Genomic DNA, 21,897 nt, shown 5'->3' with positions numbered 1-21,897 from the left:
AGGCCACCAGACAATTGAGAGAGCTCCCTGATTTCTCCACCTGAGCTCAAAGGAGTCACAAAACTTGAGAAATACCTGAGAATCATTTCAGATTCTGACCAGATCTCCTTTTGAACTGAAAGGGAGACTAAGCTGAGACTTTTTGCAACTTTTTTTCTGAAGGCAAGAATGAGAAACAGGAGACATAAGCTATAGTCTCATTTTGCTTTCAAACAGATCTCATTGTTGTCTAGGAGACATGAATGAAACACTTTTGAGATCTCCTCTCTAAATTTATTTTCCTATGTGAGACTCTGCGTCGTTTCAACCTGTAGTTACATTTTAGAGGAGGTGCATGTTATACAAACCTGGTGCACCTTATGCAGACCTGGCACACGTTATGCAGACCTATGATGTGCTACGGCGACGATTCAACTCGACGAATCAACCTGATCACTCCTGACTTGACAAAGCTTTCTATGTATTATGCTCATTTTACTTTGCAGTCAGATCAAGAGACTCTTATCGATGTTCCACTAAAAAGCAGACTCGCACTGGAGTCATCAAACAGACTGAGGTTAACAGCGACGCCTGATTATGACCTACAAAGGCAAACAAGACACAGACAGCACGCTTAGATCAACAACGGATTTATTACAACAACAGAAACCCAACAAACAGCAAGAGGAGACACTGAATGTGATGAACTGTGTGTTCGTCAGGCGTCAGGTGAGACCAGAATCGGCTGTCTGAGAGTACGTTCCGGATCTGTCTTTATGAATCAGATTTAAGAGAATAAATCCGGACTTTTGAGTTCAGGATAATCGCGTTGGGTCTCTCTGATGTCTCTCTCTCTCTGTTCCTGAGCACTCGATGCAACATTTAGAAAAAGAAGTGCAGGAGAGAATCACTGAAAATGTTTCTTGATTTGCTTTTTAGTTTCTGTATTTGCATGTTCTCAGAGCACTGAGCTCCCAGGGCCTCCATACTTTGCACTGAGAGAGCGCTGTATGTTAATCCTGCAGACTTCTCTGCAGCACATGCATTAGTCCAGTTGTGTGTTGTGTACTTAGTAATGTAATTTCGATTAGAAGGCACAGCTGTTTGTCAAAATACTATTAAACCTTTGCATGACACAGGCTTGAGTTTTAAACATATTGAATGCTGACAGAAGCAGACCGCCACCCTCGGCGCGCAGAGTAAAGCAATAGTGCATATTACCGGCTTGATTTGAGAGGTCCGGTGCTTGGCTGCATAAAATGACCAGCTGTGCCTGCAGGGCCTTTAATTAGGTTTCCATCGCGCTCTGACAGAGTCAATGGAGCATTGATTTGATTTTCCCTTCAGAAGCTGTGGCTGTGGTCGCTGAGGCCAAAAGCCAGATGTCACACCAGGATCATTGGGTTACACAACCAGTGGCTGCTTCACCAGGAGCTCCGCCCCCCCCGGCGGCCTGATGGACAGCTGAGCGGCGGGGAGGAGGGCGGGACTTTGTCTGCTGTGTTTGTTGACACCAGATCTGAACTCGTCGACACGTCCTCCAATCGATGGACTGATACTCACTTTAAACAGCAACTTAATGTTTACCAAAGTACTGCAACATGAAAAGCATCAGTAATAATAAAATAATGATATGTGGCAAAACAAGAAAAACCAAAGTGCACTCAGTGAAGTGTGGAGTAATGAGTGCAGCACCACTGTTATCACGTATTTAACCTTTTCAACACTTTATTACAATAATTCAGTTTGTATAAATAAAACACGTCTGTGAGTAAAAGTTTGTTTATGAATAATTTTTCAATCAAAGTGAAAAACTTTAAAGATAATGAAGGTTTCATTCAGGCTGCGTTAATGACTCTTCGCTCTCATTGGTCCTCAGCCTCTGAAGCTCCTCCTCCAGCACGCTGATTCGCTGCTGCAGCTCCTTCCTGTCGTGCTCGGACCGGCGCTCCGTCTGCTGCTCAACCTCCTCGATCTTCCGCTCGTACCAACGCTCCAGCTGGACCGACACGGTCTCGAAGAAACGCTGCGTCACCTGAGAGGAAACGACACACCTGTGATGGAGCTCAGATCAGCTGTGGTTCAGAGTTTTTAGATATCTTACAGAAACATCTGTAAGGAGATCAACATAAGGAGATCAACATCTCGGTATGCGGTTTTAGTAAGTGACCATCTTCATCCTCGCCTCCTCACATTTTTGTTCACGAGGAGTGAAGCCACGATGAGGTTTACTCTAACCCTGCAGAAACCTCTGAGGTTGTCGACTTGAAGCTTTGGACTCACATTTAGAGACAGCCTCAAGTGGACACAGGAGGAACTGCAGTTTTGTGCACTGGAATATAAACCACCTCTTATTCCCACTTATCAGCCTCCTCACCTCCTTGGCGTGCAGGTTGTTCCTCTCCTGGATGAACGTGGGCTCTGCAGGATGGTCGATGAAGAACTCCAGTGTCCTGGTTCCCTCAGCGTGGAGCCCTGTCCGCCTGCGGGCACTCATCAGCTCTGCAAAGTGGCTCCTATCGAAGCTTTGATCCTGATGCTGGATCAGTCTGGGTGCCTGGTCGCTTATGCTGGACCAGCTCGTGCTGCTGGTGGAGAAGCCTTCCGCATGCATTCCCGGAGGCTGCCAGAGGGGGTCCACAGAGCCCAGCAGGAGGCCGGAGCTGCTCTGGGCAGGCAGAGGAAACAGGGCTGTGTTCTCGTAATCATCTGATGAAAGAGGGAGGGGGGTTATAGATCAGTACCAGAGGATCACAGAGGATCTGTTCAACAAGTATGATTTTAAATACGGATGGAAAGAACACAGATATTTCAGATTGATGAGATTTAAAGATTAAAAAGTTGGTTTTGAGGTCGTCGAGTCACCAAACTTTATCCAGAGAAGAGAATCCAGCTCCAGTCCAGTCCCCGTTTCTAATATTACCTATCATGAAAGGTAGCTCTGCGCTGTGCTGACTGTCTGCGTGGGTCACTGTGAGATGTTGCTGATTGAACCTTTAAATGTCTCCTGTTGATTTCATGTTTTGAACATACCTGGTGACCTGTCCACCTTCATTTCAAAGTACGTCCCGCTCCCGTTCTGGTCCTGCTCCAGGACCTCCAGACTGTGGGAGGACTTGGACGGCAGGATGTTGACGTAGGTAGCCAGCGACGTGCTGCTGTCTCCGGATCTGACGGACAGCAGGGGGAGGGACTCCAGCTCAGTGTCGCCCACGCACTGCTCCACGGACGGCGAGGGGAGGAGTTTGTAGTACTTGGTTTTGGCAGGGATTTGGACCTCTCTGTCTTTCAGCTGAGACAGACACCACCTCTTCAGCTCGTGACTCACTGCTGCCTGCTTGAGATAGGAAACAAAGCTGCTGTAACATCAACCCTGTGACAGACCCAGGACAGACTCCATCCTGAACCACAACCAGGAACACAACATGGATGTCACTAAATCCCAGTTTACGCGTCAGTCACGGGTGAGAACGGGGATTGAGAGCATTAATTTGGCACCGTGTTCCAACCCTCTGAGCTGACCGGCCCCCCTTAGAGAGTCTTCTCTCAGTACCTCATCTTAAAACTAAACAACACAACCTGTTAGAAAACTGCAGCTTGTTCAACACGCTGCTGCTGGAGTTTCACTCGAGAGAGAAAAAACACTCCGAAGTTCAGTCGTCTGTTTTCACACCACGGGTGAGCTGATCTCCATCCTCAGGCTTAGCTGGAGGCAGTAACCTGTACCTGTGTCATCAGCGTCTCCTCTCTCCCCTGAGCGACTCTCTGCTCGATCCTGTAACTCATGCTCCTCCTCTCCGCTGCAGCTCTCTCTTGATTCAGGATGTCCAACACTTTGATCTGAATAACGAGCAAAAACAAAGACCAGTGTTACAAAAGCTGCATCAAACATTTAACTCCATCAGGAAGTTAAAATTTTAATTTCAACACATTTGGAAGCTGTTAAGATGATCAGTTTTGCATAATAAGAGGCACAGCTGACTTGACTGACAGGTGGGAACACTGTAGATGTTAGCGAGGAGCCTAAAGGCCCGCCTCTGTACGTCACACTAACTCCACAGACGTTAGATACCCGCCGGCTGTTTCTCACTCCTGCAGGTGGAGCAGCTAAAGAAGCTCCTCACAGGGAAGGAAAGTGAGAAGAGGAGCACCTGGTGCCGGTTCCTGCGGTCCATTTGTCCCAGCCTGCAGCCGACCTGCTCCTGGATGTTCAGGATGTGCAGCCTCATCTCCTCCTGCGTGGCTTTCAGTTGGACCTCCAGCTTCTGCAGCAGCGGCTCACAGTGACATCCATCAGCTGGAGCCTGAGGAGAGATCACACAGAGCGCGCTCAGACAGGGGGGATGCCACAGAGTATCTTGACGATGGTTTCATAACAGAGCTGCTGATCAGAGGTCAGAGTTCCTCACACTCTGCCTCGTTAAAGAAAAGCTCTCACAGCTTTATAACACGTCTGAAGGAAGATCAGTCACCTGTCTGATGGTCCCGTCCTTGTCCCGATACAGAGTGTACATCTGGTATGTTTTTCCATTCAGAGCAGGGCTGTCTTCATCTTCATCATCATCTTCACAGAGCCGGTCTCTCTTACTGCGGAAGTCCTTCCTCCTTCTTCTAAGATCCTCGTCTCCGTTCGCGGCCTGCAGAGGACTCAGAAAAACAGAAGCTGTTTGAGAACTCCTCTAAGTTTTCCTTTTTGCTTTGACAGCTTGAGAGAGACAGGACATGTGTGGAGAGAGGAGGTGTGCCAAATCAGGACCAGGACCAGAACCAGGACCTCGGTTGTCGAAACGCTTGCTCTACCAACTGAGCTAAACTGATGATTTATTTTTGACTCTTAAGTCTCAGGACGGAGGAGTGACCTTAAGGGTCAGGTATTAAAGGTTCAGTGTGTGGAAACGGGACGATGTGGTGATATCAGTCAGATTGTAGATTAACACAGCCCCTCTCCAATGATTCATTACATAGGAACATGTTTAATCTCCCTGAACAGTCTCAATCTCTGGTTTCAAGTCTTCTTCATTACGGCGTGACATTCATGTAGTGAATCATAATCCTGTTTGGAGTCCCAGAGAGCAGAGTCGCTCTCTCCGTGACTTCAGCTTTAAACTCTTCTCTCATGTTCAAAACGCAGCAGGGTTCGGCGTGATGTTGCATGCCTCACTCTTCATGTCTTAAATTTAGGGGGGGTAGCCTGTTTGCTGCCACATGCTGGCTGGTGGTGTGCAAAGAGTCCGAGCAGCTGTAGGGCATTTTAATTTATGTTTCTATTTTTCATTTTACTCACTTAATACGGACGGGCTTTAAGTCTGACCCACCTGAGCCTGGCGTCTCCTCCTCTGCTGGGGGCTGCACGGGTTGCTGATGGAGGCCCGGATCTTGTGGTTACGCTGCCTCTGTTTTTTGTGTTTGTGAGGACTCACCTGGACCGCATTGTGTTCACTGCAGCGGGTTTCCTCGAAACCTGAGCTGCTGTTCTTCTGGAGTAAAGCATGAATCCAAACACAGGGATTAAAACACACTTTTAACGGTTTTAGAGGTTTAATGCATCGTGACAAAATAACCGCTCATGAGACAAATCTCCTGACCCTCTGGAGAGAAACATCCGTGTCCTTACTTTGTGTGGTAGAGTATCCTCCCTTGGGTCAGACTGGGTCCTCCTCTCAGCTTTCTGTCTCTCTCTTCTTCTCTTGATTGTTTTTCTCATGAAGCGATGCACCTGAACAGAAACAGAACCTCTGCTCAGTGGAAGAGACGAGGACATTCAAACCTCTACTCAGAAACTAAAGGAATTGAGGACACTTGTACTGCACATGCTCAGTTCTCAACAGCTGATTGTAACTGTCTCAGGACTGCAGGGAGGCCAGTTCAGCACGTGGACTCTTCTACTACAGAGCCATGCTGTTGTAATCCCTGCAGGATGTGGTTTAATGAAATATGTAAGGTCTTCCTGAAGACGTCATTGTCTGGATGGCAGCATATGTTGATCCTCAACCTGTATATATTGTTCAGCATTAATGTAGCCTTCACAGATGTGGAAGCTACCCATGCCATGGACTCTTATGATCCCCCCACCATCATGGACGCTGGCTTTGAGCTGTGAGCTGATAACAAGCCGGGGGTCCCTCTCCTCTTTAGAGAGGAGGACACAGCGTCCATGATTTCCACAAAGAATGTCAGATTTTGATTTATGAGACCACAGGACAGTTTTCCACTTCCCCTCAGTCCATCTTAAACGGGCTCAGGTCCAGAGAAGTCTCTGTGGTTCTGGATCAGGTTTATATATGGTTTTAACCTGCATTTGAGGATGCAGTGACTTCAACTACAGAGCCCTCAACCCCTTTTTACATTTCAGTGACTGGGAACAGTTAGACTCACAGTTTAGAGAGTCATAAAGCTCAGCTGATTCTTCATACAACCAGATCAGTCTTATTTAAAAAAAACAAGAACACCAACCTGAGGAGCTCGGGCCAGGAGGAGCGCCACATCTTTGTGGTTGTTGTCTCTGGCTTTGTCGAGAGCTGTTTTACCGGCCTATGAGGGAACAGAAGAATTATTAGGAATACAAAGAAAACACACGGACAGTGCACAAAACTCAGATATTAAACCTGATTCAATCTGTTGTTTCTGACGTTCAGTTTGTTTCAGTGAGAGAAACCAACAGTGTGACATTGCTTCAGCTCGATGAGATGAAGACTGGGTATGAAAGTAAAACAGAGTCAAATGTGACCACGTGGTGAGCTCCTACATGGTACTCACAGTGTTCCTGAATTTCCCATCAGTCCCTGCCTCCAGTAAGAGCTCCACTGTCCTCTTGTGGTTCAGAGCTGCAGCCACATGCAGAGCTGTGTCCCCCGACTGCAGGAAAACAAACACACGTGTGCAGAACAGCATGTGTTCATGTCACAGATTCTTCAAGAGGACCTGACACAGAGGGGTGTCAAGTGTGCAGCCAAACAAACGTCAGAGTCTGGCCCTGCTGGAGGTTTCTGCCTGTTAAAGGAAGTTTGTCCTTGCCACTGTAACTTGCTAAATGCTGCAAAGTGCTCTGCTCATGGTGGATTAAGATGAGATCAGACTGAGTCCTGTCTGTAAGATGGGACTGGATCTGATCCAGTCTTGATGTTGGGTCTTTGTTAATAATAGAACATAGAGGACGGTCTAGACCTGCTCTGTTTGGAAAGAGTCTGAGGAGAATGTTTGTTGTGATTTGGTGCTTCATAGATAAAGATTGATTGATTCCTCCAGTGCACCATGACTCTGACTCAGACTCAAACTTACTGTACCTGGTTTCTCTCGGTCACAGAGCACAGAGAGCTGAGCAGGATCTTCACCAGGGTCAGGTTGTTGTACCGAGCTGCTACATGCAGACACGTGTCTCCCATCTGGAACCAAAACAGAGTTTACCTTGGAACGAGAAACACCTTGATCTGTGACACCGCTCTCTCGTCTCGGCATCGTGACAAACACACAGCAGAGAGTCGGCGTTGTATGTTAGTTTGGAAGTGGTGCATTGTGGGCTCGGAGGACTCACGTTGTTCTTGGTGTCTGGTTTGGATCCTTCCAGCAGCAGAAGGCGGGCGGTCTGAGCGTGTGCGTTCTGGCACGCCAGGTGAAGAGCTGTGTTACCTGCCTGGGTCAAAATCAAACAACAGAGTGAATACGGCTCCACGGAGGGATTCAGCATTTAGACCCCTGTCTCTACTTTAGACACGAAACATCACATGTGACCTTTGACCTCATGAATACATCAGTAACTATTATGACTATTATTAGTCTGCAGTGCCTGAGTGTAACGTTAAAGCTGCAAAAACACCTGAGAGTCTAATGCTGCAACAAGGAGTAAAAAAACATCTATCCATCCTTTATCAGGCGCCGCTTGCCCCTTCCAGGATCGCGTGGGGTGGAGCCTATCCAAGCTGTCATTGGGCGCAAGGCGGGGCACACCCTGCCCAGGTCGCCAGCCTATCACAGGACTAACACAGAGAGACAGGCGACCATTCGCACACACTCACACCTACGGGCAACTTAGAGTCACCGATCACCCTGGTTTGCATGTTTTTTTTGGACTGTGCGAGGAGGCCGGAGTACCTGGAGTTTGAGGATCCACAGGAGGATGAAAAGATGAGTTTTTATCAAACACACAGCACATTTTTATACGATGAGCTCTTCAGCTTCTGTTGCTTTGACTTGTGTTTAATGTGTTGATACTTAATAAAGACAGAAACCTGTGAATCAAGAGAGAAATATAAAACTCTCAAAACCAAAATCTTCCACTCAGAGGCGAGCTGGTGCAAAACATGAATACAGCATTGGTCCTTTACTGGCTGACACTGTGGGATTAGTGCTTCCTACATGAATCCATCCTTTGTGAAGCTCTTGAAGCTTAAAGAGTTTGACTCCCCCCGTGCTGCCGAGGCCTGAGTGGAAGCTTCAGAAAGGACTCTGAGTGAGACTTGAATATGTTTCATGTAGGGTTCAAACCTGCAAATATACTCAAACAGAAGAGCTCACTGATGAGATCACACTTCAGCCCGGTTCAGTGTTGGGATTCTGTTCACGTCCAGCTGAGCAGAACACTCCCCCTTGTGGTGAAAGTGGGTAGTCACATCTGATTGTCTTGAACTGTGTTCTCTGCTGGTGTGCAGGTTATTAACTTGACCACACATGAAGCCAAAGTGATCTTCAGTGTTTGAAGAAGAAAAAATCTGAGACATGAAAACTTTGATGCATGCCAGAATCTTCTGGGAAACGGTGCAGGTGAGTTTCTGAAGTCACCTGTAGGTAAATAAGACCCCAACAACTTGATCCTCTCACCTTGTTCCTGACGTGGATGTCAGCTCCGGCCTTAGTCAGCAGTTTGACGCAGTGAGAGAACCCGTGCCAGGAGACCTCGTGCAGCGCCGTGTTTCCATCCTAAGACAGCATGAACTCAGTGTTCCCATCAAACTAAACCACTGCCCTCACTTATCAACCTCACAGACAGGTGTGCTGGAGGTGTGTCCAGGTGTATCAGCACTCACCCGGTCCTGCAGGTCCACAGCACAGCCTCCCTGAATCAGAGCAGCCATCCTGTCACTGTTTCCCACGGAGGCCGCTCGGTGCAGGGCCGTCAGGTGACCCCGAGCCGGGCAGGAGGACGAGGGGACGTGGACCAGAGCCTGCTCACACATCACTGCACACACACACACACCACACACACACATTTATATAAGAAAATCTGCACATGCATCACAACTTTAAACCGGAGGCTGTGTCATGATATTTCATGTCCCCCACCTTCAGACAGATGGTTGCGGCCCTGCAGCGCTCAGACTCGAGGCGTCTTGAACTCCTGTTGCAACAAAAATAAAAATGTTTGAACTTCATGGAAACCCCGAACAGCTCTGACGCTTTGATGCTTTTCTGACTCTGCAGGTTTTTTATGTTGCTGTTGCATGTGCACATGGGGTAAAGGAAGCTGTACCCTTCATACTGAGACTGCAGGCTTCATGTGTAAGTGCTGAAGTGTGCAGCAGGTAAGCTGTTTCAAGTTTTGAACACTCATCAAAGAAAACTCTTTGTTATATTTCCACCACAAAGAACATCAGTGTGTAATGTGTATGATGGGATTACAAAGAACAACAGAGACACTGTGACTGTTGCTCGTGTTGGATTATGCATTAAATGTCAGGTGCTCTCTGTTACAGTAAAACATCACTAACATGTTTTCCTCTCTCTGAATCCTCTGACCTGAATCCTCTCTCTCTCTCTGTGTCTAATGTTCATCCTCAGGCTGCAGAATAACAAAGGATTTCATGTCAATGCTGCAGAGTTTGAGCTGGCAGATTATTCTCTATGCCGGGGTCATCCTTTAATCTTTGTTGGTGATTATAGAAAGTCTTGAACCTGGAGCGTGTGGACACACAGAGCAAAGCACACACACACACACACACACACACACACACACACACTCACACACACATCACCTCCTCACGCGTCTTTCTTTCTTTCTGATTAACATTTTACTGAATGAATGTTTTTCATATTTGTAAACAGACACAGAGAGCATGTTTCCTTCTGTTCGGCTGATTGCCTTCCTCTCAGTCATGAGAGGGATTCAGGTTCCTCAGACAGTTGGCCCTGCAGAGAGGAGGTTGCATTAAATGTGTTGTATCGTGATATCTGTGCCCGCTAACTGCCTTCATTTCCCCTCTCTCAAGACCAGCCTAACGTTTTTACCACAGTGTCAACAGGCAGAGTGATTCGATGTGATGTGTGACTTCTGCTACAGAGAGTTAATCACTGTCGCTCTCTGGTTTTCGGACCAATCAGGATCCAGTATTCAACACAGCGGGGTGATAATCTAAAGGAAACTGTCGCCATCTCTTCAGTGGGGAGAATGTAGGGAAGACAACCCCCCCCCCCCCCCCCCCCCCACACACACACACACACACACACTTCAAACTTCAGCCATGCCGAGTTTAAGAAATAATTTCACTCAAAGAAACAGAGTCTGGAGTTTTGATGCACACATTAAAAAAAGAAACCTCTCTACTGTTTGAATGTTTCTCTCTCTCTCTCTCTCTCTCTCTCTCTCTCTCTCTCTCTCTCTCTCTCTCTCTCTCTCTCACACACACACACACACACACACACACACACACTTCAAACTTCAGCCATGCCGAGTTTAAGAAATAATTTCACTCAAAGAAACAGAGTCTGGAGTTTTGATGCACACATTAAAAAATGAACCTCTCTACTGTTTGAATGTTTCTCTCTCTCTCTCCCTCTCTCTCTCTCTCTCTCTCTCTCTCTCTCCCTCTCTCTCTCTCTTTCTCTCTGTCTCTCTCACACACACACACACACACACGCACATAAAAAAAACTCTGCATCATCTAGTCATAGTTACCACTTTCTCCGTGCAGCCTGCAGAGCTTCGATCCTCTCTGTGGAAGTAAAAAAGGAGCATCCATGTAAAATCCAAACAAGCCTTCCACAGAGCTGTGTCTGTGTCTGTGGAGTGTAAGAGGATGATGCTGCTGAAACCACAACGGGCTAAATACTCCGAGTGTGAGGAGCAGCTGAGAGGAGGCCAGCTGTTATAGGGCATCACAGCTCAGAGAGGGAGAGAGGGAGGGGGGTCTTTCAGAGGCAGTCCAGGATGCAGAACAACATCATCATAAACTAAAAACTATACATACCTGAGCCGCAACATCAGCTCCACAGGAAGCTTCCTCATGGCTGTGAAAGATCTGCGGGACCAGAATCCAGGAGAGCTTTTTATCCAATCAGATGGAACATCAAATTAGACATCCACATTCAAATCTGGCACTTCTCTGTTCATGCTGGAACCAAATCTTCCATATGGCAGCAACATGGGACAAAACCATTGTTGAATCTCTCACACCAAGTTCTGTAAGAACCCCCTACATGTGCAGAGAAAGACCCCAAACCCTGCATGGAGAGCAGAACCCGGTCAGTACCTCCTTCATACTCAAAATACAGATGAGAGCACATCAAGAACCAGGGACCCCCAGACCAACTATCACAGCGCCCTGAGCTGCAGAGAGCTGAGGCCAGAGAAGAGGTCCAGAGGATCCGACTAGACCACATGACCCGGCTTGGATAGGACCACAAGAGAAGAGAGAGAGAGAGAGAGAGAGAGAGAGAGAGAGAGAGAGAGAGAGAGAGAGAGAGAGAGAGAGAGAGAGATCTAACAGGTACAGATTGTACGGCGAATAGCGTGCTTTGTGTCTCCATTACACACACACACAAACACACACACACACACACACACACACACACACACACACACACACACACACACAGTAGTCTTTAGAGAATCTTTCTGCTTGGATTAGGATCCCATGAAATCTCAGGCTGACCCTGCTTTACTGGAGAGATCTCATGTTAATCTTAGCAGGAGGAAGGTGTTTACATGCTGAACACACACACACACACACACACACACACACACACACACACACACACACACACACACACACACGGCCAGCTAACTTCCTGTAACACGAGGAGGGAGGAGTTACACTGATCATGTGATTTCCGAAAACAGGAAGGAAGCTCTGAAAGTGAAACTGTTTGTCAGTCTCCATTTTGAGTCTGAGAGCAGAGCAGGAAACTGAAGCGTGGTGAGTGTTAATTCAACATTTATATCATTTCTCTTCTAAAGTCTCAGAGTAAGTTTTCTCTCTGTGAACTGGAAAGGAAAGAAAGTTTCAATGAACTCAGCAGTTACACAGGGTGTGTGTGTGTGTGTGTGTGTGTGTGTGTGTGTGTGTGTGTGTGTGTGTGTTCCTTCCTGTTCTCTGGTCTCTCTCCTGATGTCTGTGTGTGTTCCTCTCTCAGTGAGTGTTTGTGTTTATCCTCTCAGACTGACTTCAGACCAGAACATGAGTGTTCGTTTAGAGGAAATGGAGGACAGAGCAGAGTCTCCTGGACCCAGCTGTGTGTCTCTGAAGAGTGACTGGTCCAAAGAGGAACCTTACAACTTCAGAAATGAACCTGGACCCAGCTGTGTGTCTCTGAAGAGTGACTGGTCCAAAGAGGAACCTTACAACTTCAGAAATGAACCTGGACCCAGCTGTGTGTCTCTGAAGAGTGACTGGTCCAAAGAGGAACCTTACAACTTCAGAAATGAACCTGGACCCAGCTGTGTGTCTCTGAAGAGTGACTGGTCCAAAGAGGAACCTTACAACTTCAGAAATGAACCTGGACCCTCAGACTCACGGTAAGACTCTGAAGCTGTCTCCACATGTACTCCTGAACGTTTGTAGAAAATGTCCAGACAGCTGAAACCCCTGAAGTCTTTGTGGGTTGCTGGTTCTGGTCTGTCCCTCACAGCGGGGAGTCTTCCTGTCTGACAGGAGCAGAGGGACCTCAGTGAATCTCCGAGCTAACCAAAGTAAAAATAATATATATATATTTTTAAATACATTTTATTTATATATCACCTTTCAAAACACAGTTAGTGATGTTTGATACCACCGATTTCCTTTCCGATCCGATACTGAGTAAAATTCAGGCTGGTATCGGTGATACCGATCCGATACTGATACTTTGTGCAAATACACCTAATCTGTCTGGTAAATCTAAAAAAAGTAGTGTATTTCTGAGTTATTTATTTATTTATCTTAAACTTGTAAGTATATCGAGGTAGCGGCCTCTAACACACACAAAAAAGAAAATAAGTAAAAGCTTACCTGAATAAATTTAGGCTTTTCTTTTTGCCTAAGTGAGATTATCTCAGTGATACACATACTATTACTCCAACATGAACTCATGCAGCTATTTGTTGAAGCATGTATTTATGTCGTTACTTATTTCTTAACCATATTTATTAATTTGAATAACAGCAACATGCTTAGCGCCGCTTAAAGCTTCACATTTTCTCCCTCTGTACCTGGATAGTGCCTGCCTGCAGCACTGAAGGACTCTGCCAGAGACGCCTGTCTTGCCCTAGCAGCAGCAGCTGACATTGTGCTCTCCTCTTCTGTCCGCCTCATCATAAATGCCTCATATTCTGTGTTGTGCTTTAACCTTAGGTGTTTCACAAGGTTTGTTGTGTTGCCACAACTCCTAACCTTTTTTCCACAAACATCACATTTACGCTCTGCCATTGTGTCTGTACAGTAAAAACAGCAGCAGTTTAAGAGTTTATGTTTAGAAGGATTCATGTGACAGAAATGAAAATGTGTTTGTGTTTGCAGATTTCAGTCAAACAGACGGAGAGCAGAGTCTCCTGGACCCAGCTGTGTGTCTCTGAAGAGTAACTGGTCTAAAGATCATCCTCCAGACATCAGTGATGAACCTGGACCCTCAGACTCACGGTAAGACTCTGAAGCTGTCTCCACATGTACTCCTGAACGTTTGTAGAAAATGTCTGGGTTCTGGTCTGTCCCTCACAGCGGGGAGTCTTCTTGTCTGACAGGAGGAGAGGGACCTCAGTGAATCTCAGAGCTAACCAAAGTAATAATAATAATACATTTTATTTATATAGCACCTCTCAAAACACAGTTACAAAGTGTTTTACACCAATAGTACAAATACAGAGGCAGATTAAAATAACATTAAAAGCATGGAAAAAAATCAGTTGAAGAACCTGAACTGTTAAAAGTGCAGGAAAAAGTACCGTCAGGTTGTGCTGAAATTATAGTGACTAAAACAATTGAGCCAATAAAACCATAAAACTGGATTCGCCAAAAAAAGAAAACAAATTAAAATCAAAACAATTTTAAAACAGACAACCAGCAAATTTGTTCTAAAAATGTCTTTCTATAAAAGCACGTTTTGAGTAGTGATTTAAAGGAAGGTACTGATTGAGCTGACCTCACTTCTTCAGGTAGGGCGTTTCATAGCTGCGGGGCCCTGACTGAAAACGCCGGGTCACCTTTAGTGATGGAACAGAGAGGAGATATCTACCTGAAGAGCGTAAGCAGCGGCTGGGTTTGTAGGGTGTTAGTAGATCTGTGATGTATGATGGGGTGAGTCTATGTAGAGCTTTGAAAGTGATGATGAGAAGTTTAAAATCAATCCTATACCTAACTGGTAACCAGTGAAGGGATGCGAGAATGGGGGTGATTTGGTCTTGTCTCTTGGTGTTGGTCTCTTGGGTGAGGTTTGTGTTGAAAACTAGTTCCTGGAAGGCCGGTCTGTGATATCTGAAACAGTCGGAGAGGAAAAGCAGATGATTCACTTTGATGAAACTCGTAGGGTTCAAATCAAGCAGACATCACAGACTGAAGGCTGAATTCAGACACAAAGGAACCAGACTTGAACTTCCCTCATGGTCTCATCTTCTGGATCCTGTTCGTTCAATTTTCATCTTTTTCAGCATCAGTCAACAAATCATTGAAATATAAGGACATGTCTTCACAGGGGGAGGAAGAGGAGTTCTGTCTCTGTGGAGGAGCAGCCTCCTGTGTGTCAGGACATCCTGAAGGATCCGGTCTCTACCAGCTGTGGTTCTCCAGGACACTCCTCCAGTCCCCGGTGTGGAAAAAGGTCCAGAACAGGACCTGGACCTGATACAGCCAGTCAGACCAGCCCTGCACAAAGTAAGACTGTCCCCCTTTGTGTTTCTGTGAACCGGTCTGAAAACAGCAGCTGTTGGTTCAACACGCTGACGTCATCCTGTCACACAGCACAAAGAGTTTTATGATCATCATTTCAAACCCAGTGAAATGTAACCTGATGGTTTTTCTGCTGCAGCAGATCTCTGCTGTTTCTTATTGGATCTGTGCTCTCCTTTTAGAGAGAACTCAAACCCAGAAGAGTTCATGTGGATCAGGTTTTGGTTTTATGAGGGGGCCCTCTGTCTTTACAGTCACTGTGTTCTCTGTCTGCATGTTGGTTTTGTTTGCACAGACGGACATAGAGAGCGATATGGACTCTGTGCAGATCTTTCTTATTGATCAGGTGATGAAAGCATCACTTCATCTTCAAACAGTCTTTGTTTCTCTCTCTCTGATTGGTCTTTCTAGAGCCTGGTGGTCTGCAGGAGGTTTTAAAGGAACACAAGACCGGTCTGAGGAGGAGATGTGAACATGTGACTGAAGGAAGTGATGAAACAGGAAGTAGAACCCTCCTCAACAGGATCTACACTGAGCTCTACATCACAGAGGGACAGAGTGAAGAGGTGAATACCCAACATGAGGTGAGACAGCTGGAGACTGCCTCCAAGAAGAAGATCCTCCAGGACACTCCCATCAAGTGCCAGGACATCTTCAGAGCCTTACCTGGTCAACAGAAACCCATCAGAGTGGTTCTGACAGTCGGCGTCGCTGGGGTTGGAAAAACCTTCTCAGTGCAGAAGTTTACTCTGGGCTGGGCAGAGGGCTTGGAGAACCAAGACCTCAGTCTGGTGGTTCTGCTTTCATTCAGGGAGCTGAACCTGATCAGAGATGAGCGGTACAGTCTCCTCCAGTTGCTCCATGATTTCCATCCAACATTACAGAAGGTGCCAGCAGAGACTCTGGCTGACTGTAAACTGGTGTTCATCTTAGACGGCCTGGATGAAAGCAGACTGTCTCTGGATTTCAAAAACACTCAGGTTGTGTCTGACGTCACACAGAGCTCATCCATAAACCTGCTGTTATCAAACCTTATCCAGGGGAATCTGCTCCCCTCAGCTCAGGTCTGGATCACTTCTCGACCCGCAGCAGCCAATCAGATCCCTCCTTCACGCGTTGACAGGGTCACAGAAGTCCGAGGCTTCACTGACGCCCAGAAGGAGGAGTACTTCAGGAAGAGGTTCAGTGATGAAGATCTGTCCAGCAGAATCATCTCACACATCAAGACCTCCAGGAGCCTCCACATCATGTGTCAGATCCCGGTCTTCTGCTGGATCACTGCTACAGTTCTGGAGCATATGATGAGCACAGAGCAGAGAGGAGAGCTGCCCAAGACCCTGACTGACATGTACTCACACTTCCTGCTGGTCCAGACCAAGAGGAAGAGGAAGAAGTATGCTGAGGGTCCTGAGACCAGTCCTCAGGAGCTGATTGAGGCTGATGGGGAAGTTCTCCTGAAGCTGGGCAGGCTGGCGTTTGAACATCTGGAGGAAGGAAACATCATGTTCTACCAAGAAGACCTGGAGCGCTGTGGTCTGGATGTCACAGAGGCCTCGGTGTACTCAGGACTTTGTACACAGATCTTCAAAAGAGAGTGTGTGATCTTCCAGAAAACAGTCTACTGCTTTGTTCATCTGAGCGTTCAGGAGTTTCTGGCTGCAGTCTACATGATCAACTGTTTCACAACCAAGAACACAGCAGCACTGAAGGAACAAGACAGGAACAAAGCAGCACTGAAGGAACAAGACAGGAACACAGCAGCACTGAAGGAACAAAACAGGAACACAGCAGCACTGAAGGAACAAGACAGGAACACAGCAGCACTGAAGGAACAAGACAGGAACACAGCAGCACTGAAGGAACAAAACAGGAACACAGCAGCACTGGAGGCTTTTCTGGGGAAAAAACTCAAACTTTCAACTCTTGAAGACCTCCTGAAGGGAGCTATGAAGAAAGCTTTGAAAAGTGAAAATGGTCACCTGGACCTGTTTGTCCGCTTCCTTCATGGACTCTCTCTGGAGTCAAACCGGAGACTCTTAGGAGGCCTGCTGGGTCACACAGACAACAGTCCAGAGATGATCCAAAGAGTCATCAACAACCTGAAGAAGATGAGGATCAGAGTCTCTCCTGACAGAAGCATCAACATCTTCCACTGTCTGACGGAGCTAAACGACCTCTCAGTCCATCAGGAGATCCAAAAGTTCTTGGAGTCACAGAACAGATCAAAGAAGAAGAGACTCTCTATGATCCAGTGCTCTGCTCTGGCCTACATGCTGCAGATGTCAGAGGAGGTTCTGAATGAGTTAGATCTAGGGAAGTACAACACATCAAGGAAGGGACGACTGAGACTGATTCCAGCTGTGAGGAACTGCAGGAAGGCTGTGTAAGTTTATCTGAGATCTACATGATGAATCAGTGTGATGTAATAGTTGAGATATAAAAATATACACTCTCTGAAATCATTCTGACTCCTGAGATAGTGATCCACGTGTTTATTCAAAGATGATGTATTTTGTCCATGATGTTTTTCAGATGTTTCAGACTCTGTGATCTTTCTGTCACATTTTCTTTAAACAGGAAATGATCGACTCAAATGTAACGTGTCCTCTCTCATTAAAACTCACTTTATTACAGACTTACACGCTGTGGACCCTCAGAGACTCACTGTGAAGTTGTGGCCTCTGCTCTGAAGTCCAACCCCTCCCACCTGAGACACCTGGACATGAGTCACAACTACAACCTGATAGATTCAGGAGTGAAGCTTCTGTCAGCTGGGCTGAAGAGTCCTCACTGCAGACTGGAGACTCTGAGGTCAGTTCACGGTCTGAAGCTCATTCTGGTTTTTGTTCAGGTTTTGTTCAAATCTTTTTCTGAGTTTAACATTTTTTGTTTACATTTTGTGATTTTTCCTGAAGCATAAAACTGAAAACAATGATCAGTGTGAATATTTTCCAGGAGTGCTGAATTTTTGTAATCAGGGAAAGTAGAGAGATGAAGAGTTGGACTGGGCAGGTTTTTAAGCGGCCTCAGACTCACGTAGAGTTTAGTCCCTCTCAGTAGATGAAGTCAGAACATCACTTAATGTGAATAACTCAGACTGCTGAAGCTTCTTATTAGTTTCAGTTAAAGTGATGAAGTCCTTTCTTACAGTGTAGCTGTGTTAGGAAGAGAGCACTTCACACTCAGGATGGACAGGAGGAAGGGTTCCTGTCACTGATGGCTCTCTAAAGACAGATGGACTCCTAAAGTACCCGGGTATTTGGGATCAGGAGCTTCTCTTCAGGGACTCAAAGGTTCCTCCTGATCGTTGTTGAGTCTCCTGAGATCTAAAGAGCCCTGATGATCAGGCTCATTATTCTTCTTATTATTATTATTATGATGATCCTCAATAACAGAATGACAAAGTCTCTGTATTTATTTTAGGACAAAGATCATTGATTAGGATGTTGTAATGTTGAGCTACACATTTAAAACATGAACACATCTGATTGGATAAAAAAATATTTTATCTTCATTTTTTTTAATTCAGATTGAAGAACTGCAGTTTGTCAGAGACCAGCTGTGCTTCTCTGGCCTCTGCTCTGAAGTCCAACCCCTCCCATCTGAGAGAGCTGGAGCTGAGTGAGAACTACTGGCTGCAGGATTCAGGAGTGAAACATCTGTGTGGTTTTCTGGAGAGTCCAGACTGCAGACTGGAGACTCTGAGGTCAGACACCAGGTTGACTTTAGTGCTGAGATGAATTTGATGTGAAAGTTGTGCTGACATTAAACTGCAGATATAATGCTGATATTCTACTGATCCACTCTGAGCATCTCAATGTTAAAGGTGATTTTTCTTCTTCTGTGGTTTAGTCTGATGACAGAGGCAGAACGATGTTTATCTTCAGATTTCAAACCTTAATATAGGAAGAAAATCCTCCACTGGATAATTCCCTCAGAGCCTCTGAATCAGCTGATGTTAGATGATATTCAGCATCATGTTTAATAACATATAATGATCAATAAATCATCTCCACCTCAGCGATCAGACAGCGACACATTCATTCAGTGTTTAGTTTTTACAACATGTTGATGAAGCTCTGTGATGCTCAGAGTGACTTCAGATCTCAAACTGAAGATGATTTGATTTCATGCCTCCACTTCTCCTCACAGAAACTCTTCTACGTGTCTTTGGATCATATTTTCCCACAATGCATCCTGACATATTCAGCCTTTTTGTAAACTTTGTGATGTTGAATCTTTTACTTTATTTTTTTAAGTATATTTTTGACTTTTTTGCCTTTATCGGATATGACAGATGAAGATATTTCACTTAAAGATGAACAGGTGTTGGGTTTATGTTTCTGTATCAGAGGGAGAAACAATGAGGAGAGGAGGATTTAAAAAAAGTCATGTTGTTCAGCAGTTTAGTGTTTCTATGAAAAAGGAAAAGTAAAGAGAAAGTCCGTGGACTGGAATGTAACTCATCTTTCTTTGTCTAGTCATGTGAGTACAGAGATTTAATTTCAGACTCTTTATAGACCCAGAAAATGAAAGAAAAAACGTTATATAAATGTGCGCTTCTCCTTTTAGAGATTCCGATTTAAATAACATTGAAAACTCTAAATATAGCATACGAGCTCTTAGGATTTACCTCCTTTTACCTTTTAATCATCAAGAAGTTTAAGTCTATGACATGCTCTGTATGTTGACATGAACAGGTGTATGAATGTTCTGGTGGCGTTTGGATGATTTTTTTATCTTCATTTATTTTTTATTCAGATTGAGTCAGTGCAGGTTGTCAAAAATCAGCTGTGCTTCTCTGACCTCTGCTCTGAAGTCCAACCCCTCCCATCTGAGAGAGCTGGAACTGAGTGAGAACAATCTGCAGGATTCAGATATGAAGCCTCTGTCTGATCTCGTGGAGAGTCCCCGCCACAGACTGCGGTCTCTGAGGTCAGTACAGCGTTGTGGTCCGTTCATGCTGGTTTCAGCTGTAATGTATTAAACATATTTAGTATCACAGCAAAGACAGTTTCTTTCTGTAAACCTCCAAACTTCTCAGCGGCTGCTCTCCTCAGTGAAGCTGCGAGAGGACGATAACGGGCTTCAGGAAGCTCGTTGTGATCATGTCTATGAGTCGACTGTTGTGTTGAGTGTTTCTGCCTCGTCACTGTCAGAGTCTGTTGATATGTTCTTTTTCATCCTCCATCTTTAAAAAGCGCTGTATCCCATGCTGTGTTCTGTTCAGTGTTTACTTCATGTCAGGTCTTTTTGTCCGTTTCTCTGTTGGAGCCTCAGGTTTTCATGTCTTTAAGCTTCTCTGGCCTCTGAGTGAACACTTGATGCCCAAAGTCTCTGCAGGTCTGTGAGCTTCCTCCTCAGTGTGTTCACTTCAACACAGTAACATGAGAGCTGAAAGGAAGCTGGCTGCAGCACACAGCCGCTCCACTGCTGCTCTGAACACAATGAAGTCCCTGCTGCTTTATACTGGACTTCCAACATGAAGCACAAAGCTGCAGTTCCTCAACTGTCCACTAGAGGCTGTAAAAACAAAAAGGTCCCAATTAAAATTTCCCCTAATTCGGAAGTCCATCTTTAGAACAGAAACAAAGGTGCTGACAGTCTGGTACAAAGATCAGTCTAGTCTCTGGAGCTCTTTTCTCTTCATACAGGGTCCAGTTTTTATAGAACTCACCTATTTAAACTTTAATAAGCCTTCAGTTTGCCGAATTAGGGCCGTGGCCTCTTAAGTTCATGTAAGTTACCCGGTATATGTCGTCTACTCCCCGCTCACTCACTGGAGCTTCAGGAGAGTCGGCTCCGGTCCAGGAGCTCTCTTAGCTTCTTCAGTCTGATGGAGAAACAGCTGTGGTCAGCTCCCACCATGAAGAACATCTCACTCTGTGGAAACACCAGGGGAAACTAGCTCATGAGCAGAGTCTGAATGAACCACCAGGTGTTGACTTTAGCTTGGAGAAGTTAGCCTCTGTAAAGCCCTCACTCTTCTCCAGCTCCACCCTCTGTCCACGTGTGCTCACTTTGGGCTCCAACAAGACCACATGGTGGATTTTAGAGTCCATGTTCACAGTGGAGGATACAGAGGGGGACGTAACGTTAGCCTCCTCCATTATTTCTACAGTCTGTGGAGTAAACACTGATTCATGACCTCTGCTGTCCGTCTTCTTCTCTCCTCAGATGAAGGTGATCTCAGTGAGAGAGGAGATGATCCAGAGATGATGAAGCAGCAGCAGCCTGTGCGGAGAGAGGCTCTGACTGGACCGTGTCACTGGGAGGAAGAGGAAGAGAAGAGCTTCATCCAGCAATACCTGCTTTACTCACAGCAGCACTTTCTAGATTAAAGGTGTTAAAGTTTGTCTTATACACAGAGTTCTACATCATGTGTTATAAACTGTTTGAGTTGTGTGTCTTCAGAAGCTGCTAGAAGCTTCTCTGCTTTGCTTTAAGGAACATTGTCTTCTGTCTGTGTTCCATGAACTGACTGTAGATAAACATACGTTACACTACCTAACATTTTAGGGGGATTTTATCGGTACACTTCAAGATATGGTGATGAGGTTAACTGGTCATGATACTGACTAACATTAATGCTCATGTGTCCATATGATAACAGATACTGTGGAATATTTGAATCGTTGTCATTTGATGTGCTTTTAATGTCTGTATGCTTCTTTGAGGACATTAAAGTTTTATAAATCTAATTATGACAGATACAAACGAACCTCCAGGCCCGGCTTTGTTTTCAATATCACAGAAAATATTCACTCTGTTTTTGGATGCTTGTCTTTTCCCTGCTTCACCTGAGTACTGTTTCTAATGTCTAACTGACATGACTGGCATCATTATCTTTAGT

The 21,897-nt window shown here is 45.6% G+C and overlaps 3 protein-coding genes across 8 annotated transcripts in view; 1 reads left to right on the top strand and 2 right to left on the bottom strand.

The window, feature by feature from the left end:
- The window catches only part of LOC117806222 (NLR family CARD domain-containing protein 3-like), a 435,740-nt gene that overhangs the window by 190,640 nt on the left and 223,203 nt on the right, over nucleotides 1-21,897 (bottom strand). The gene's annotated exons all lie outside the window — the stretch shown is intronic.
- Nucleotides 1,683-12,826, bottom strand: ankrd6a (ankyrin repeat domain 6a). Of its 3 annotated transcripts, none has more exons than XM_034675042.1 (18): nucleotides 12,703-12,826; nucleotides 11,157-11,207; nucleotides 10,865-10,901; nucleotides 9,256-9,310; nucleotides 9,000-9,151; nucleotides 8,794-8,892; nucleotides 7,511-7,609; nucleotides 7,263-7,361; nucleotides 6,736-6,834; nucleotides 6,433-6,510; nucleotides 5,594-5,695; nucleotides 5,295-5,456; nucleotides 4,452-4,616; nucleotides 4,131-4,283; nucleotides 3,706-3,819; nucleotides 3,013-3,316; nucleotides 2,357-2,688; nucleotides 1,683-2,014 (listed from the first exon to the last, which is right to left on the bottom strand). In XM_034675042.1, the coding sequence occupies exons 5-18, from the start codon at nucleotides 9,147-9,149 to the stop codon at nucleotides 1,814-1,816; spliced, it is 2,157 nt and encodes a 718-aa protein (XP_034530933.1). In that variant the 5' UTR covers nucleotides 9,150-9,151; nucleotides 9,256-9,310; nucleotides 10,865-10,901; nucleotides 11,157-11,207; nucleotides 12,703-12,826; the 3' UTR covers nucleotides 1,683-1,813. The 3 variants fall into 3 exon arrangements, with proteins under 3 accessions (XP_034530933.1, XP_034530934.1, XP_034530935.1); XM_034675043.1 differs by lacking the exon at nucleotides 12,703-12,826 and adding an exon at nucleotides 11,439-11,655; XM_034675044.1 differs by lacking the exon at nucleotides 12,703-12,826 and having other exon boundaries at nucleotides 3,013-3,313; nucleotides 11,157-11,655.
- On the top strand, nucleotides 11,991-21,765 carry LOC117806223 (NACHT, LRR and PYD domains-containing protein 12-like). Of its 2 annotated transcripts, XM_034675035.1 has the most exons (10): nucleotides 12,081-12,104; nucleotides 12,322-12,703; nucleotides 13,518-13,529; nucleotides 13,683-13,802; nucleotides 14,851-15,029; nucleotides 15,456-17,427; nucleotides 17,679-17,855; nucleotides 18,574-18,750; nucleotides 19,806-19,979; nucleotides 21,222-21,765. In XM_034675035.1, the coding sequence occupies exons 2-10, from the start codon at nucleotides 12,366-12,368 to the stop codon at nucleotides 21,223-21,225; spliced, it is 3,153 nt and encodes a 1,050-aa protein (XP_034530926.1). In that variant the 5' UTR covers nucleotides 12,081-12,104; nucleotides 12,322-12,365; the 3' UTR covers nucleotides 21,226-21,765. The 2 variants fall into 2 exon arrangements, with proteins under 2 accessions (XP_034530928.1, XP_034530926.1); XM_034675037.1 differs by lacking the exon at nucleotides 13,518-13,529 and having other exon boundaries at nucleotides 11,991-12,104; nucleotides 12,347-12,703.

Source organism: Notolabrus celidotus, chromosome 22, assembly GCF_009762535.1.
Source record: "Notolabrus celidotus isolate fNotCel1 chromosome 22, fNotCel1.pri, whole genome shotgun sequence".
Lineage (NCBI taxonomy): Eukaryota > Metazoa > Chordata > Actinopteri > Labriformes > Labridae > Notolabrus > Notolabrus celidotus.
Note: the sequence above shows the minus strand (reverse complement) of the source record. Positions and strands in the feature narration are given on the sequence as shown.

Coding starts and splice junctions, on each gene's coding strand:
- ankrd6a (XM_034675042.1), bottom strand. CDS start 9,149: ATGTGTGAGCAGGCTCTGGTCCACGTCCCCTCGTCCTCCTGCCCGGCT. Junction 7,362..7,510: donor AACCAGACACCAAGAACAAC/GTGAGTCCTCCG, acceptor TTTTGGTTCCAG/ATGGGAGACACGTGTCTGCA. Junction 4,617..5,294: donor GGAGGAGACGCCAGGCTCAG/GTGGGTCAGACT, acceptor AGTCCTCTGCAG/GCCGCGAACGGAGACGAGGA.
- LOC117806223 (XM_034675035.1), top strand. CDS start 12,366: ATGAGTGTTCGTTTAGAGGAAATGGAGGACAGAGCAGAGTCTCCTGGA. Junction 17,428..17,678: donor AGGAACTGCAGGAAGGCTGT/GTAAGTTTATCT, acceptor ACTTTATTACAG/ACTTACACGCTGTGGACCCT. Junction 17,856..18,573: donor TGCAGACTGGAGACTCTGAG/GTCAGTTCACGG, acceptor TTTTTAATTCAG/ATTGAAGAACTGCAGTTTGT.